Raw genomic sequence first — 16,445 nt, 5'->3', positions numbered from 1 at the left:
GGACTCCGTGAAGAAATCTGACTATCGGGTCGGCGGTCTTCCTATGGTGCGCTTAATATCGCGGAGAACCCCTCGGGCGGCGTCTCTAATCTTTGATCGCTGACGTAGGAGAGAACTTCCAATCCCTCACTTGCGTGAAACGGGATACTCCTCGCATCACTCTCTCAATTGCGCGTTCAATGAGGTTCACCTCGTTTTCTTCCTGCTTGTGAAATGCCCAGGTTTCCGAAACATAGGTCAAAGCAGGAAGTACGGTGGTGTTGAAGAGGTGAGCACGGAACCGAGCGTTCCTGGTCTTCTTCACTACATCCTCGATGCTCTTGTACGCTCCCCAAGCCGCTCGTCTCCTCCTGCCCAGTTCGGGGATCACGTCGTTCATCATGTTCAACTCCCGACCCGTTGCTGGTGCATTCGGATATGTTCGTTCCGTTGAGCGTGAATGAAGCATCCGAGACCTATCCGTTGCGCATGAACATCGTCTTTTGTAGATTCAGCTGAAGACTGATGCATTCACACGTTTCGTCGAATTCGGTCAGCATTCGTTCCGCTTGGCTGATGCCAAGTGTTATCAGTACCATGTCATCAGCAAAGCGCAAATGGTGTAGCTGCCGAACATCAACCTTCACTCCTATGTCGTACCATTCCAACTTTCGCATTGCGTTCTCGAGGGTGGCTGTGAATATTTTGGGTGAGATTGTATCACCCTGTCGGACCCCCTCTTCACTTCAATGATGATATTCTTGTAGAATGGCGAAATTCCGGTCGTGAAGTTGCTGAACAACTATCTAAGTACCTTTATGTACTGAGTAGGGACGCCTTGGTTGTCCAAGGCTTCCGTCTCAACCGAGTCGAAAACCTTCTTTAAGTCGATGAAGGTGAGACAGAGCGGCATCTTGTACTCTCGTGATACCTCGATGAGTTTCGAAACAGTGTGAATGTGGTCAATCGTGCTGAATCCTTTTCGAAACCCTGCTTGCTCGCATGGCTGTCCTTCATCCAAGACTCTTTCAATCCTATTAAGGATTACTCTTGTAAAGAGCTTGTAGATGACGGACAGTAGGCAGATTGGGCGATAGTTGCCGATGTCATGTGGATCTCCCTTTTTATACAACAACACGGTCTTGCTGGTCTTCCACTGTTTAGGAACCTTGCATTCCGACAGATAACGTGTAAAGAGCCTCGCCAGGGTGTTGATGAGTACTGGCGGAAGGCTCTTCAGGTGTTCTGGTCTTATTCTGTCGGAAAATAATCTGCCGGGTGCCGTACGATTTCTTACCGACATTATAGCATGTCGTATTTCGGACGGGAGAACCTCTGGAATGACTTGTCCATCTTCCCTCAGATGGTGAGGAGGCAAGTGGACATGGCTGTCGAAGAGATCAGAGTAGAAGTCGTAGATGATTTTCTCCATCCCCCTTCTCGATGCAATGGCTGTTCCCTTTGGGTTCCGGAGAGCAGTCATCCTCGTCTTGCGACTGGCGAAGTCTCGACGGGCATAGCGGATGCTTTTCCCCGCCTCTGCAGTTTCAGCCGCCAGCACTTCTGCTCTTCTCTCTTTAAGGTCTTCCGTTATCGCCTCTCTGCAAAGCCTCGCGAGCTCGCACGTGAGTTCTTGGTTCCCTGCGGCTCGTGCTGCTCCACGCTGGTGTATCAGCTCAAGAGTTTCAAGAGACAGGCGTCTCTTGGTGGTTTTAAAACTCTCAGCCTTCTTCGCGCAGTTGTGAAGGTGTTCAACGAGCCAGTTATATTCCTCGTCGATGTTGTCCAATCTCGTATAGAACTTTGGCACAACAGCGACGTCCGTCAGGCAGAATCTTTTATTGACGATGACGTGGTCTATTTCATTACGGAACCCTCCACCGCGTGACTCCCACGTCCAGCGTAGAGAGGAGGGATTCTGGAATTGCGAGTTCCCATGGATGGTCTTAGTCGTCATGATGAACTCGGAGAGCCTCTCCCCCTGGTCATTCCATTGTAAGCCGTGGGTCCCGATGTGAAGTTCCTCAGGTTTTCTTCTTGGGCTAACTTTGGTGTTGAAATCGCCAATTATGACCTTGTAGAAGGCATGATCTTCTCGGTAGAACTTTTCCAGGTCCATATAGAAAGCTTCAACTTCTTCTTCTTCGTAGCTTGATGTTGGAGCGTAAGCGACGAAGATAGTCAAGCTGGTGTTGGACCACATGTTCTCATCTGCAGACGTCCGACTCGGGTCGTAAGTTGTTCAAAAGAGTCAATGTTCTTTGCCGTACTCGTGTTGAGGAGGACGCCAACTCCGCCAACACCTCTACTGTCGCATGTTCCTAAGAACAATTCTTCTCCAGTCTCATATACGGCGTAGAGAGGGTGACGTCGTCTCGTCTTGATCAGTCCTATGACGTCGTATTTGATCTTCTTGGCTTGCATCATCAGATCTTCGATGGCCGCTTCCGATGCAAGCGTACGTGCATATAAGTACAGATCTTCATCCTAGTCCTTTTCCGTTTCGGTAGCCTATATGACTGTCGCAACCCCGTCCTTCCTGGCGCTACCGTAACAGGCTTTCCTTTGGAATCAGGAGACTCTTTCCTATTACTGTGACATGCAAAAACATTTTAAAACCCATGGGCAGGTTGAAAGCCTCTAGTCCCATGAGTTTTTGGGAGAGCTTCCATCTTCCCGGAGTGGACATGTGGAGCTTATTTGTTGGAGGCGACTCCAAACAGCCTCCCTTGCACCTCCCAGTCACTTGATTGCAGGCTTTTGGCCGGACCGACGTGCGGAATACAAGGATGTCAGTCAGCAGAAAAGAGGGAGTCCAGGGGAAAACAAGAGGCAGAAACAAGAGTCCATAAAGAGAGAGAAAGAGAACAAAAGTCCACAAAGAGGCAGAAACAAGAGTCCATTTCCTGAATCCACCCGCGTCTCTGGGCAAGCACAAGGTCGCTTTTGGTCCGCGATTAACCCCCTATCCGCCATCCGGGGACGCGCCACATAGCCTCGCGACTAACCGGCTGTGATCCCTCTAGTGAGGGAGATCCGTGGTTGAGCCAAATACCATAGGTTATTGATTTGCTCTAAGTTCTGCATATTTCCCTTGATAGCTGCCTATTGCGGTGCTATTACTCTACCTCGTGAAGGGCTGATATCAATAATTCTTTTCGAGTTTCGTGTGGAGTTGTCAGGGAGAGAAGTAGCAATGGGAATCAATCTGCTGAGGGGGACTGAACGATTTCTCACTTGACGGTTCATAGATGATCTTATCTCTTCAAGCCTGGAAATTTCAGAAAGAAAAGATGAACCTCATACCAGATGCCCATCCATCTTCAATGAAGATCGTCTAGAAGAATCCGTCAAACAAGATCCTCGTCAGACAACTTGTTTTCTGGCTTAAGTGCTTCCAGTGCAAGCAAGGAGGACCATCTTCATCGACGTATATTCGTATGGAGATACGCCAATTGGATGCTCTGACGCTCAATTCCCGCGATAGATCTGTAGATCTGACTGAGTGGACTGCATGGTAACTGGAGATGAGAAATGGGTGCCCTACATCAATTACTCTCGCATTTGCCAATGATTCAATCTGGGAATGAAGAGATTTCCAACGGCTCAACCAGAAATGAAATGTTGCAAAGTGTAGTTAGTTTTCAACCTGATAGTAATTTATGAATTACCCGTAGTAAGCAACAACAAACAGTTATTAAAAGCATCACTTTAAGAATCTGGGGTGGTACGGGTTTCAGATAGGTTATGCTTATAAGTCGTACGATGCGGCGCGTGCACAACCATGGCGCGCTCCAACACAACTCTTCGTAGAAAACGCCAGCGCCTTGGAACGTTAGAAGCAGCACACTTCGTACCGTTTTTTACGGCAGTCAGGGAAAGATGAACGGAATCTCCCTCTCCCCCAATCTACGACCCCGTATAGCCAATACCCGCTGGAAACTTGTACCACCCCAGATTCGTGGGGTGATGCCTTTAATAAAACGCCATGACGTGGCAGCTTTCAGTCGATAATCACTAGTTTGTGGAGATTCGATCGCGTGACTCCGCGTCTTCTGCAAACTTTGATAGCGCCCTAAACATTGCGTTCACCACATTTACCGACGTTTACCTGTATTTTGCATCGTATTAAACCAGAGTATTAATTAATGATCAGTCGGAGGCGGTACAAATATTGTGCCATTTTCAACCACCTAGAACCTAAAACACATTCATTGCTACAGAGCATTCTTCAAACTCGCATAATTTTCTTTTCATTAATAATTCCATCTACTTTTATTTACCCAAAGAGATACGAACGGATAAATGTTATAGACTGCACCAGGAGTGATGATGAAACGGTTGTTGATACGAAACTTTTGTTTTTCTTTGTTGAGAAATTTGGGATTGAGTAATAAATGATTTACATACAGCGATTGAATTGCAGGATCCAAACGGAGTATATATTTGTATTCATGTAGAAATAGACAACTGCTCATACGTTTCCAACACTTTTACATTTGTGAACGAATTTCCCAGGATAGACGCACTCAAAGTGAGTATGTTTATTAAGCAATATCATGAACAAGAAGGATCTGAAGTGGCGAAAAGAGGGTTAGCAGGAGAGGAACCAAAAAGTTGTCGTAATGCCTAACTAAACATATTTTATGAGGGCTGAGCCACTAAACAAGGTTGGTCCATTTCGCAATTACGTTGATTAGAATGATCACCTTAATTCATCGATTGTTTTTTCGTGGGTAAAAATTCGTCGTAATTTTTTAAGCCCTTGTCTGAAAGACTAACAAGGTGCTCTACATGTGAAAATCACGCTAAAGTCACGGAGACGGCAAACACGAACAGCGAAGGTGTGCGCCTGAAGCTCAATTGCTACAAACATTAGTGTCATTAACCTGAAGTATTCACGTTAACTAACAGAATTACTAAATCATCTAGCCCCATTTAGTGGCTCTAACCCAAATAAACCAGCTTAGGTAGCCTTAGGTATGTTGCTTAAGACCACTTTTTGAATGTCCTTTCTATTCTATCTTCCCCTCTAAAATTTGTAGCGTCTACATGATTTTTTTTCATTTTATCTAATTTTCGAGTTTTAAAATAGCTCGGTCACTTGTCGGAAGTGAGAACTTATGTTTATCAAGCTCAATCTTAAAAACCTTCACCTCCATCCACCTTTCATTTCCATCCAAAATTTTTGAAAATTTGTTGAAAATTCAAAAATAGTTAAACTATTGTACGGCTCTCATAACTGCAACTGCAATATGACTGTAATTTATACATGAATTTTAAAAAAGTCATAGAAAAAAGTTAAAGATATTTAGAATAAGGAAGACCCAGTAAACTCTTCATTAAGATCATTAACGGCTGTCGCTCCCTTTTAGAAGCATAAACATGACTTCAAAAGCAACTGGCAAATCTTTTGTGAACTCGTCCAACTTTCAAAAATTATATATTATAGAAAGAAGTATATCACTCCTGTATATGTCTAGCGCTTAAAGAATGAAGCCAACACATACTTCGTTACTCGGATAGGAACTTATGTGAGACGATAGTAACAATTTTCAAATGAATTGTAAGGTGGCCATTTTTTCTAAGGCTTTAGTCTACTGTGGAATATGCTCAGACTGAGAGATGGTCACAATTTGCTGTGTGTGGACCTACAGTAAGCTGTTTGTACGATTATTCTGCACTAGGTTTCACTGATTTTGTGTGATGCACAACAAATTTAGATCAGATGATCAATATCCCTCTTCGACTTTTGTGTTTGATTTCTACTTCCAGTTTAGTTGTTTGAAATTTTAATGCGCTGCAGTTTTTGCTAACTTCGAATTTTTGAGGCCATTACATACACATTGTATATACATAAATTGTAATTAATATATGATCGCGATCACAGTGAGCCCTATTTTCTTGGATGTCAGCGCAGTGACTGCATTTCGCTGTGGACAACAGCGCTACTTTTCCAAAAAAGCGTTTGTTCTCGTCTGATCTCAACAGCTGAGACACCAGTATACTTTACACATTTGTGTGGTCCAAAAGATATTTAGACATGTCGTGAAGATTTTTAACGACCTGTTATTTTATCTGTTAGGGGGATCTCTTCCTTTTCATTTGTTAACGTGAAATGCCGTTATTGCTGCGTTTCGCACGTTTTGTTACCAACGTAATAAAGTTCCAAAGTCTCAACCTCCTCTTTAGGACAATTTTTTTTGGGTTAAGAGAACAGAGTGAGGGAAAAATTTTTGTCCTTCTTTTTTAGCTCTTAACACCTATGTAATCGCAACCACTGAATTTCTATGACCTTTACAGTTTTGCTTTTTTTATACTATTGTACCGTCTTCAAGTTATACCTCTGCACTTGATTCTGTGACTTTCGGAGATGAGAAATACGGAGATGGAATGAAATGTTACCGTCGTGTTCTTTACCCTCAACGAATTCCAAATTAAAAATTTTAGCTTTCTACCTTTTAGAAAAGCGTTAAAAACATCACCCCACGAATCTGGAGTGGTACGGATTTCGGGTGGAGTATTCGTATACGGAGTCGTAGATTATGGGAAGGAGGGTGATTTCGCTCATTTCCTCCTAATTGCCGTAGAAAACGGCCCGAAAGATACGGTTTCGAGCGTTCCGGCGCACTTTTTTCTACAAGGAGTTCGATTGGAGCGCGCCAGCCCTGTGCGGCGCCGCATCGCCGTTTTTTACGGCAGTTGGGAAGGAATGGATGGAATCGTCCCACACTCAATCCCTCTCCACAATCTGCTATCCCGTATACGAATACTCCACCTGAAATCCGTGCCACCTCAGATTCGTGGGGTGATGCCTTTAAGTGAAAATATGCTTATACATTCATAGGAAGAAGCCCGTTTTACATGATTGTTATAGAAATGTTGGTCGAATGCTAAAATAAGCTAAAATAGAAAACAAGATCCGATTTCATTAAATCTGGGAAGAGTGTTTATAAAAGTCAAAGAATCGCTGAAATCGATGTTTTCAATGAGCGTAGTCGACTAGCAGACCGTGTTGATAGTAGTTCGAATGTTCTCTTGTCTTGAAACCTCGACATATTCTGTCTATGTTTTTTTTTGTGGTAGTGTGCCTGCAAGGTTTTTGGATGGAACCATTTATTTGCCTGACGTTTCGGCTTTTTCGCCGTCTTCAGAGGCCTAAGTAGAGGATGACTGGAGCAATGCTACGTTTGTCCGGTCAAGTGCCACACTACCCTGGGTCAGTGTTTCGATAATGATTCAGGGTAGTGAAAACAGGAACCCATCTACATTGAAAATGGTGGTCTTACGTGTTGCTCCACCGGATGTGGCGCGGCTGGTTACAAGCACTTGTCACTCAGTGTACCAGCGAATGAGTATTACTGCGTGTAGATCACCAGTGACGATATAGATGATTTGATCTACATACAGAATATCAGGCGGTTATAGGTCACAGAGCGTTACAAGTGGCAAGAACTCATTCGTTATCGACAAGCATTCATTTCTATTATTCATTGAAGGGTTTCTTTTAAAAATCCAAAACGCCTCCATCGTGTTCCTTGCCGATATTTCTGTTTCGTGAGCCAGTATAATAGTTATATTTTGTCTATGCGTGTTCCATTGTGTCTGCACGCAAACATTAATCCATGTTTGTCTACAGGGAAACGAATTTTTAAGTAAACAGATCAGAAAAACACATTTCGCAAAAAAAATCATCTACGAAGAAATTACATCTATTTATAGTTAAAGGTGAAGTAATGCACTCTAAAAGTTTACATAAAGTTTTGTGCAAAACAAAGAATTTTGTTAACAAAATTGAAAAATTAAAAAGAAAACAAAATGTCTTCAGTGAATCCCATTTATAAATAGGCGCTTCTGGCAACGTTTTGTCAAAATTATGTTTTCAGAACCGAACCTACGTCCTCTATAAGATATTCACACCCAGTCCTCTAAAAGGAGTACTGCGGTATGAATTTAATGAATCAATATGGATTCTTGGAGTTATGCACTACACCCATTTTCAATATTTTAGCTTTCAACAGATGTTTCCACTCCTTAATTTAGTTAGTTCTCTCGTATTCTTTTTTTTTCAGTTTACATTCCATGTTCTTCCACATCAAATTGTCTAAAGCTCTCCTTTTTTAGTAACCGACTTTGTACAGTTCATATGCTTTTTCTTTTGTCAGGCAAGAGTTAAAAGATTGACTAAGATTGCTAGAAATTTACTTGGTTGAAGGGGAACTGAAGTACACAGTACTCCGTTTTCTTTCTTGATTGCACATATTCTTTTCCTATTTCATCATTAAAACTTAGTCAGTTCTAGGATTAAACGCTTCTAAAAGAGGTGTCTAAAATTAGTTTTTTTTGCTGAAATCTAAAAAAGGGCTAAACATCTCTACATCAGACTATTATAAATAATCTCCAGAATAAGCATACATATACTATATACGCGTTGAAAATGGAAAGAAACCATAGTCATGGGAATTATATGGTGGTCCCTTGAGACAAATCGTTTTCTACCTGTGGAGAAGATTAAAGATGATGGAAATAAAAAAAACCGACGATTACCACTCTGACTGTATACAAGTTAGCAGCATGGCTCTGGCAGAAATATACTGCTCGAAATGAACTTTATAGCGAAAGTTCTCTAAAAATCTACTGGGAATTGGAACGAATGACAAGACAGCCATAATTTTTTGGAAGCACATCAAATTGTTGATATAACCCTCTGGAAAAACGATTCATAGATGCTGAGATCGACATTTTTAAAATTTTGTCGAAGTGATTCATGTGATTACAAACTTTGATATGCTTGATCGAGTTGCGCGTCAGCTTCATGTCAGTGTGAGTCGTACCGAGCTATCGGTGTGTCGGTCGTCCTCTCAGTCCTTCGCTGGATAATCCAGCTCTATGCTGATCATACGAGGAACGTAGTTGCGTAAGACGCATCATATCGTCAAAGGGTAGTTTCACACATTTTTGGGGGCGGGGAACACATTTAGTCGCTCCTAGGCGTCGACATAACTTCAATGCTACTTTCTGTTCTGTGCTCCTAAGTCAACATTTGGCGCTATAGAGCGATTAAGGTCGAATGATGGTTCAGTATATACATTTTAAATTGGACAACCTGCATTTTCCTTCCACAGAGCACACCGGTGGTTGATCGCTGCTTCAGCTATGTAGTGCATACAATAGCGAAGACCTAACGGACAATGCTGCTCTCGCATCCGATCATTGAATTGGCATATTCCGAAAGCGGAAGGTCTATGGGGTGCGGGACAAGAGGTACCCGTGAAAACCGGCTGACCGCTCCTGTCCTCCCTTCAGCACCGCACTCCTCCGCGTAATTACGACTGCCGCTCCACCAGCTATACATTCTCCACGACCGCCTGAGATCACCTACACTCCGCCTACCTATTGCTTTCTGATCAACGCCGCGCGCGACGTTCGCGCCGCGACGAAGCGGTAGATAGTGCGAATTTTGGAGAGGGAGTGAAGAACGAATTGCCGCAGCGAATTCTGATGTACGGATATAGTAAACTAAGCGCATATTATTGGGAATAAAAGAGAAGGAGTAGATCCTTCTATCCAATGTAACTTTACATAAGTAGAAATTATCTCAAAAAGATGCTCCAGGGAAAAGAATAACATGCATATACTTCCACACATCTCATAATTTAACACATTTCATGCCCTATGTCTTCGATATAAACTAGCAGTGCATAAGTATTTGTTTGTCACGATGCCATTCAGCGAATTCGTGTTCAACTTCAACTGCAGCAGCTATAATAACAGTAAATTTATGCGCTTATTACTTTGTATACATTCTTTAAACTCCTTTCTGCATTTTACCTTTTCAAAATTTTACATAGATATAATGTTTATATACAGCACATGCCAAATATTTCAATACATGTTTGTACGTTTTATACAGTTTTATATAATAGAAATTTGAAATTGTATGGTTCTTCAAACTTCTTTCAACAGCGTTTTATCGCTTCATTTCTATCTATTCTCTGTATAAAATCGATATGACAGGTTAGGTATATTAGTGGCGAACAGAGACCTTTGTATCTTCGAGATATACCTTTAGGTACAGTGTATGTCTGTGAGGCATTATTCGCGCCTCGTTGATCGTTGGACGTCAATTTTACCCAGCTAGATGAGCAAAAAGAAATCCTTAGAAAGCGAAGAAAAAAGTAAAAATGATAGCATAACACCGATCAGTGGGACATTTTTTGAAACATCTCTTGCATTCCCAGAGATGAATGAGTGTTTCCCATCTAACAAATCGAGACAGGATAATTTCATTTTCACTCGCATTTCTAAATGGCATATCACTTATACAAACCTATTTCATTCTTTCCTTCTTTTATATTAACTTACAAGCACACTTTATGTAGACCTTCGAACAACATCTAATATCATGTTCTTTCCTTTCCATTCGATTTTAAAAGCGCATCATAAGAGCTGTAGGTGCGGCGACAAAAAATCGTCGTAAGAGCGGTAGACGCGGCGAAAATCTTGAAGACGTAGCACAAGAGGAGCAGTCAGGTTACTGTAGCGATTATGACGATATCAGGAGACGCGCGGTGCAATTAACGACGCTCATTAGCCTCGTGGATACGCGGCGGCACATCATACGGGTACCTCTTGACCGTTCCCCAGGTCTATGCCGTTACCTGATGACTAACCGTAATGGAAACTATGAGAAGGGGTTGATTGATGGAATTGGACCAGAAGAGAGTGTGCTCCCAGACGTCCCAGCCTAATCAAGAACTCCTATTGTTCGACCTCATGTGCGCCAATAATACAGCAATATTTGCAGAAGCAACGCAAATTTACAATGTGTTACCAATCATGTATATAGGCCACCTGTGGCAAATGATCTATGCCGTGCTATCATATTACGTCCAAACATAACTCTTCCTACTTCAATTGTCAATGAAGTCTGGAATGTGTCCGCCACTGATGTTGTTGCTGGTGACGGAATCCGATTGCGGAGAAAGGAAGCGGACTAGACTGCTCACTGACTATTCTAGAAATAGGAGAAGTTATGAAGCTTAGCGGGCGTGTGTAGTGTAGCGGTTAGAGGTTCCGCTTGCTGCACTATCGATCGGAGGTTCGAGTCCGCACTGGTGCTCACCAATTCTTTCATCCCTCCGGGGTCGATGAATTAGTACCAGACTTGTCTGGGAGTATGAAAACACTGATTTACCACATCGGCTAGCCACCGCAAGTCATTGTTCGGGCCAGTTACACGTTCGCAAACCTCAAACGATCCTGAATTGAACTGAACGTGGAGGCGCATCCCAAACGGATTGATTAACGCCAGAAGCTTTACTCTTCATCCTTTATGAGGCTGTGTACGGATTTGATATAAAAAGATGTAGAAACAGAAGAAAAGAAACAATTCAAGGAAGCCGTTTCGCGGAAAATGGCGCCAGCCATCGCTGAGTATCAAACCTACGCTCGATTATACAGCAACGCAACAATAATGTGTGTCACGTATCAAGGAAAGAGAACAGTTTCAGGCTCCGTTACCTGAGCTCTCATGCGTTGAAGGGTTTGGCGATACTTGCATATTTTAAACTCTTTCTTTCGAAACAACGCCTTAGTTTATAAAACAATGTGCAATCAAAGATGGAATAGCTATCTGATTATGTCTGAAGACATACAAGAGAAAAACTGATTCGCTTACACTTTGATGAGTGCACATGGAATCCCCAGGGGGCAAAAAAGCTTTTGAAGCGACATTCAAAGGATGTCCAGTCATAACTTGCTAACAATATCAAAAGTGAGTTGACCTAGTCTCCATACTTCTAAACTACGCTTCTTCTTCTAAACTGAAAAATTTAATATATTATTTGCTAAATTTTGTTAACCTGTAATTATGCGTTATTTTAAGATAGTACATGAGTGCTCCCCTCCTTTCCCGTTTGTCGGCATTTTCGCAAATTATAGAGCACTCAATGACACTATAATTCGAAGACAAAGAGACTTCAATAGGTGAGCAGTTGTGAATCGCTATTTAAAGACATTACCCCACAAATCTAAGGTGGTACGGATTTCAGGTGGAGCATTCTTATACAGGATGTTAGATAATGGAGGGAGAGCAGGGGGGAGGGAGGGGGGAGAGGGTGATTCCGTCCTTTTCTTCCTAGTTGCCGTAAAAACGGTCCAAAAGATGCGGCGCGTGCACAAGGCTGGCGCGCTCCACTCGAACTCGTTATGGAAAATAGCGCGCCGGATCGCTCGAAACCGTATTGTCCGGACGGTTTTTACGGCAACTAGGTAGAAATACACTTTACGCTGATTCCAGCAGTTTTCTCAATTCGCAACTTCACAACATAAACCTAAAACATAAAAACTGTATAACAACAGGCTTATTCTGTCGTGTGCATGTATATATGTACGTATGTATGTATGTTTGTATGTAACGAAATTCCACCAGTGAGGCGGGTCCAATAACATCAGATTGGCGCGCAAGCGTAGCATCTCGCTATCTCATGTACACCTCCGTTTGTGTACTCTCGCCCTACTCTGCCGTCATAGGATTGGTAAGATCATTTCTTTAAAGGCAGCATACCACGAATCTGGGGTTGTACGGATTTCAAGTGGAGTATCCATATACGGGGCCGTAGGTTATGGAGACCGGAGTGGTTTCTCTCATCTCACCTTGAAACACTGCAAACAGCCGGCCTCTGAATGCTGTTTTGTACGATACCCTCTATTGCAGCGCGCCATGCTTGCACTCGTAACGTCCCTTACTGCCTATCGAGCCAGTTCGAATTGATTTTCGACGAATCTCAGGACGGAGGCGGCGCAAGGGGTGGGGCGTTACAATAGATAACGTCTATTGTACAAAACACGTACAAAACAGCATTCTGGAGGTGGCTGTTTGCAGTGATGCAAGGAGAGATGAGCGGAACTACCTCCGTCTCCATAATCTACGACCCCGTATACGGATACTCCACCTGAAATCGGCACCACCTTGAATCCGTGGTATGCTCCCTTTAAAAATTGAATACTGACATGCAGAAGCTGCTTAAATACTAGCTAATAGTTTATACGATCGAAAATAGGAGCCTCATCTTTGTTAGTAAGGTGATGATATTCAAATAATTTTATGTTAGCGCATAGTCCTGTGTTAAAAGCTGCGTATCACGATTTTGACGTAGTGCGATAACCATAACGAAAGCGTGGTGTTGTGGTAGTGGCTTGCGGAATCATGGAGCGCCGTTTTTTTTTTACGATGATTTTAGTAATAAAGCGTCAGAACTATGCGAGCGGTTGGAGATCAGTAATGTCTTCTCACCAGTCTACTCACGTGGAATCAATGGATAGGCGACGGAAGGGACCGGAAAGTGTACATGGAGGCGCGTTTTAAAGTACCTCGTAGGAACTAAAGTGGCTCTCACGCCGTTTTTTTTACTACAATCAAGGAAGGATATGCGGAACCACGCTGAGTTCCGAAATCTACTAGCTTTACTCACTGTTGGTTCTCCGCCACATCAATGCCGTTATACGCTGTTATTTAATGTGGCAGAGAAAACTGGATACAACTCATCTTCTGGATTATGTTTTCATATTACAGCTGCATAGAAGGAATGAGGGTGTAAAATCCAGTTACGGTGTAAAATTCTCAGTTTCTCAGTTAATCTCGAAATGTGGCACCGACGTCTAGAAGAAACGTGAATTTAGGAAAAAAGCTACGAAATCTTCTGTTGACGTTTAAATTTATTTAAAAAAAACGAAGAAAGCGTTGTTAGTCGTTAAATCTCCTACTCCTTTTAATTTCCATTGTGAGGGGAGCGTGCACTATCGGAATTCTTAGCGGTACGTCCAGGCGGGTAAATTATGCATACATAACGTAAAATGCAGAATTATGAGCTGAGAGTTGATGAACTAAAATATTGACATGTGGTTGAAAATCCTATGTTTTTTACGCTTAAACTAAACAGTGGCTTGTAAAGTTGTATTCTTTAAGCACAACAACAACAACAACAACAACAACAACAACACCAACAACAACAACCACTACTACTACTAGTACCACTACTACTACCACAACAACAACAACTACTACTACTACGACACCAACAACAACAACTACTACTACGACACCAACAACAACAACGCCAACAACAACGACAACAACGACAACAACAACACCAACAACAACAACAACAACAACTCCAACAACAACAACAACAACTCCAACAACAACAACGACGACTCCAACAACAATAACAACATCGACGTCATTATCATCAACAACAACGGAACCAACTACACCCTCTACAGTTATAACATCGGCAGCATTGCCTTCCTCGATCGAAATGACCAGCACTACCAGTACGAAAAAAGAAAAAGAAGATGATGATATGTTAGTTATAATTTTTATTCTCCTTGCTCATAACCCTATCAGGAATCAGGAAGTCGTAGGATTGGTAAGATCCTTTCTTTAAAGGCAGCATACCACTAATCTGAGGTGTTACGGATTTCAGGTGCAGTATCCGTATACGAATCGTAGATTATGGAGACGGGGGTAGTTCCGCTCATCTCACCCTCAATCACTGCAAGCAGCTGGCCCCTGAATGTTGTTTTGTACGATGCCCTCTATTGCAGCGTGCCACCCTTACACGCGTAGCGTCCCTTTCTGCCGATCGGGGCAGTCCGAATTGATTTTCGAAGAATCGCGGGGCGGAGGCGTCGCAAGAGTGCAGCAGTTGCAATAGATGGCGTCGTACAAAGAGCATTCTGGAGGCGGCTGTTTGCAGTGATGCAGGGAAAGATGAGCGGAGCTACTCCCGTCTCCATAACGTAGGACCACGTATACGAATACTCCACCTGAAATCCGCACCACCTAAGATCCGTGGTATGCTGCCTCCAAAGACACGATATCGAGAAAAAATTGTATTTATGAAATTGGTGAAACAAAAAATGTAGCTCTACTGTTCGCACTTTTATCTTCCTTTTTTAGGACTATCTTCCTTTTGTTGTTGTTGGGCCTCGTGGTGTTGGTAGGCCTAATTGTAGCTTTTTTCCTTGTGAAGAAATTCCGAACAATGCGCAAACAACAGTTGAGAAGGAAGGTTGAAAGTGTGCAAAAATCAGCGGAAAAAAGCGGAACTAGTAGTAAGAAGAGTGTTGGTGCGAAGAAACCCGCTGTAAAGGCTAAGCAAAAACCGAGTAAAACTAAGAAGCCAGTTCAGAAGAAAACTGAAAAAGCACCATCGGAAGGTAATGTGAAAGACCTCTTGCATCTGTATGATGCAAAGAAGGAAAAACCTAAGTCGAGGGAATCATCTGAATCTCAAGGCTCTTCTCCTGACCGTAGAAAAGGTCCAGTGGCACCAAATTCACTGCAGAAACAGGAAGTATTATTTGGAGGGCTTGTTCATTTATAGGATTTTTATATTTGAAAACAACTTTGAATGTAGATGGAAACTTAGATGTTTTTTGTACCATTTGTGGTCAAGTAGAAGATAAAACTTGTGTCATATTTTCTGAGGTATTTTTAGCTGTTTCAACTTACATTTTCAACAACTAAGCAGTAAATCAATAAATGCAGGACATTCACTCAAAGGCAGCATGCCACAAATCTTGCGTGGCATAGGTCCTCCTTGTGTCCTTGTGCACGTGCCACATCTGACTACGTAGCGTAACTAGTGAGTTCTCACGACTGCCGCTTAAAGAGAAACCATTGAGAAGGCAGCTGAGGGAACCTGAGCGTGTACAAATTGGCGCGTTTTTACGTACCTCATAGAAACAAACGCCTTTTTTTACTACGATTAGGGAGAGATGAGCGGAACCACTCCTGATCACGCAATCTCCAATCGTCTCTCTAGCTTTTCCATGGGGAACCCATATCACGTCAGGTCGTCATTTTTGCAGATGACCCTTCTCAATTTAGTAGAGGAAAGTGTAGTGTAGCGGTTAGAGGTTCTAGCTCCCGTACGATCGATCGGAGGTTCGAATCGGCGCTGGTGCTCACCAAGCCTCCCATCTCTCCGGGGTCGACAAATTGGTACCAGACTTGTCTGGGAGGATAAAAACACTGAATCGACACATTGGCTAGCCACCGCAAGTCATGTCATGTCAACTTTATTCTTTATCTTATTATCTCAATTTGTCACGGAGTGAAAGAGAAACAGAAAATGAAACTTCTGAAGCAGCGTTGAAGGTCGAGAACATCTTTGGTGGAACATTCACGTAGAAAATAAAGTGTAGAGCGTTGGTGAAACTTCAGGAAGGTCTGTTGGAAATTTTCACGCAAATTCAGGTTCTCAAGAGGATCTGTTTTCTTTTAACATTCGATAGTCTTCGGCAAAATGAACGAAACAGTTGCCTTGAGGTTTTTAAACGAATGGGTTTGATGCACTCCTAAGTCCCAAAATGTAATGGAAAAGATTAAAATTTCATGACCATCCTTATTTACAGGTTTGATCTAATATCAACGTAACAATAGTTTGTTAAGTCAC

At 42.6% G+C, this 16,445-nt stretch overlaps 4 protein-coding genes across 5 annotated transcripts; 1 reads left to right on the top strand and 3 right to left on the bottom strand.

The window, feature by feature from the left end:
• Positions 1 to 85: 85 nt before the first annotated feature.
• RB195_016863 (uncharacterized protein) lies at positions 86 to 448 on the bottom strand (the record flags this gene model as incomplete). The annotated part of the gene is made up of 1 exon (XM_064183597.1): positions 86 to 448. The coding sequence occupies one exon, from the start codon at positions 446 to 448 to the stop codon at positions 86 to 88; it is 363 nt and encodes a 120-aa protein (XP_064039478.1).
• A 333-nt stretch (positions 449 to 781) lies between these two features.
• RB195_016862 (uncharacterized protein) lies at positions 782 to 2,182 on the bottom strand (the record flags this gene model as incomplete). Its single annotated transcript, XM_064183596.1, has 1 exon — positions 782 to 2,182. The coding sequence occupies one exon, from the start codon at positions 2,180 to 2,182 to the stop codon at positions 782 to 784; it is 1,401 nt and encodes a 466-aa protein (XP_064039477.1).
• Positions 782 to 2,406, bottom strand: RB195_016861 (uncharacterized protein; the record flags this gene model as incomplete). Its single annotated transcript, XM_064183595.1, has 2 exons — positions 782 to 2,190; positions 2,250 to 2,406. 2 exons carry the CDS (start codon positions 2,404 to 2,406, stop codon positions 782 to 784), a joined length of 1,566 nt encoding a protein of 521 aa, XP_064039476.1.
• Positions 2,372 to 15,371, top strand: RB195_016860 (uncharacterized protein; the record flags this gene model as incomplete). 2 transcript variants are annotated; one of them, XM_064183594.1, is made up of 8 exons in its annotated part: positions 3,550 to 3,615; positions 4,406 to 4,513; positions 7,866 to 7,924; positions 7,991 to 8,021; positions 11,867 to 11,967; positions 13,949 to 14,347; positions 14,945 to 15,204; positions 15,283 to 15,371. In XM_064183594.1, 8 exons carry the CDS (start codon positions 3,550 to 3,552, stop codon positions 15,369 to 15,371), a joined length of 1,113 nt encoding a protein of 370 aa, XP_064039475.1. The 2 variants fall into 2 exon arrangements, with proteins under 2 accessions (XP_064039474.1, XP_064039475.1); XM_064183593.1 differs by lacking the exon at positions 3,550 to 3,615 and adding an exon at positions 2,372 to 2,437 and having other exon boundaries at positions 14,945 to 15,371.
• Between the last annotated feature and the right edge of the window lie 1,074 nt (positions 15,372 to 16,445).

The sequence above is a fragment of the Necator americanus genome, chromosome II (genome assembly GCF_031761385.1).
Source record: "Necator americanus strain Aroian chromosome II, whole genome shotgun sequence".
Classification (NCBI taxonomy): Eukaryota; Metazoa; Nematoda; class Chromadorea; order Rhabditida; family Ancylostomatidae; genus Necator; species Necator americanus.
This window is presented reverse-complemented; position numbering and strand designations above follow the sequence as displayed.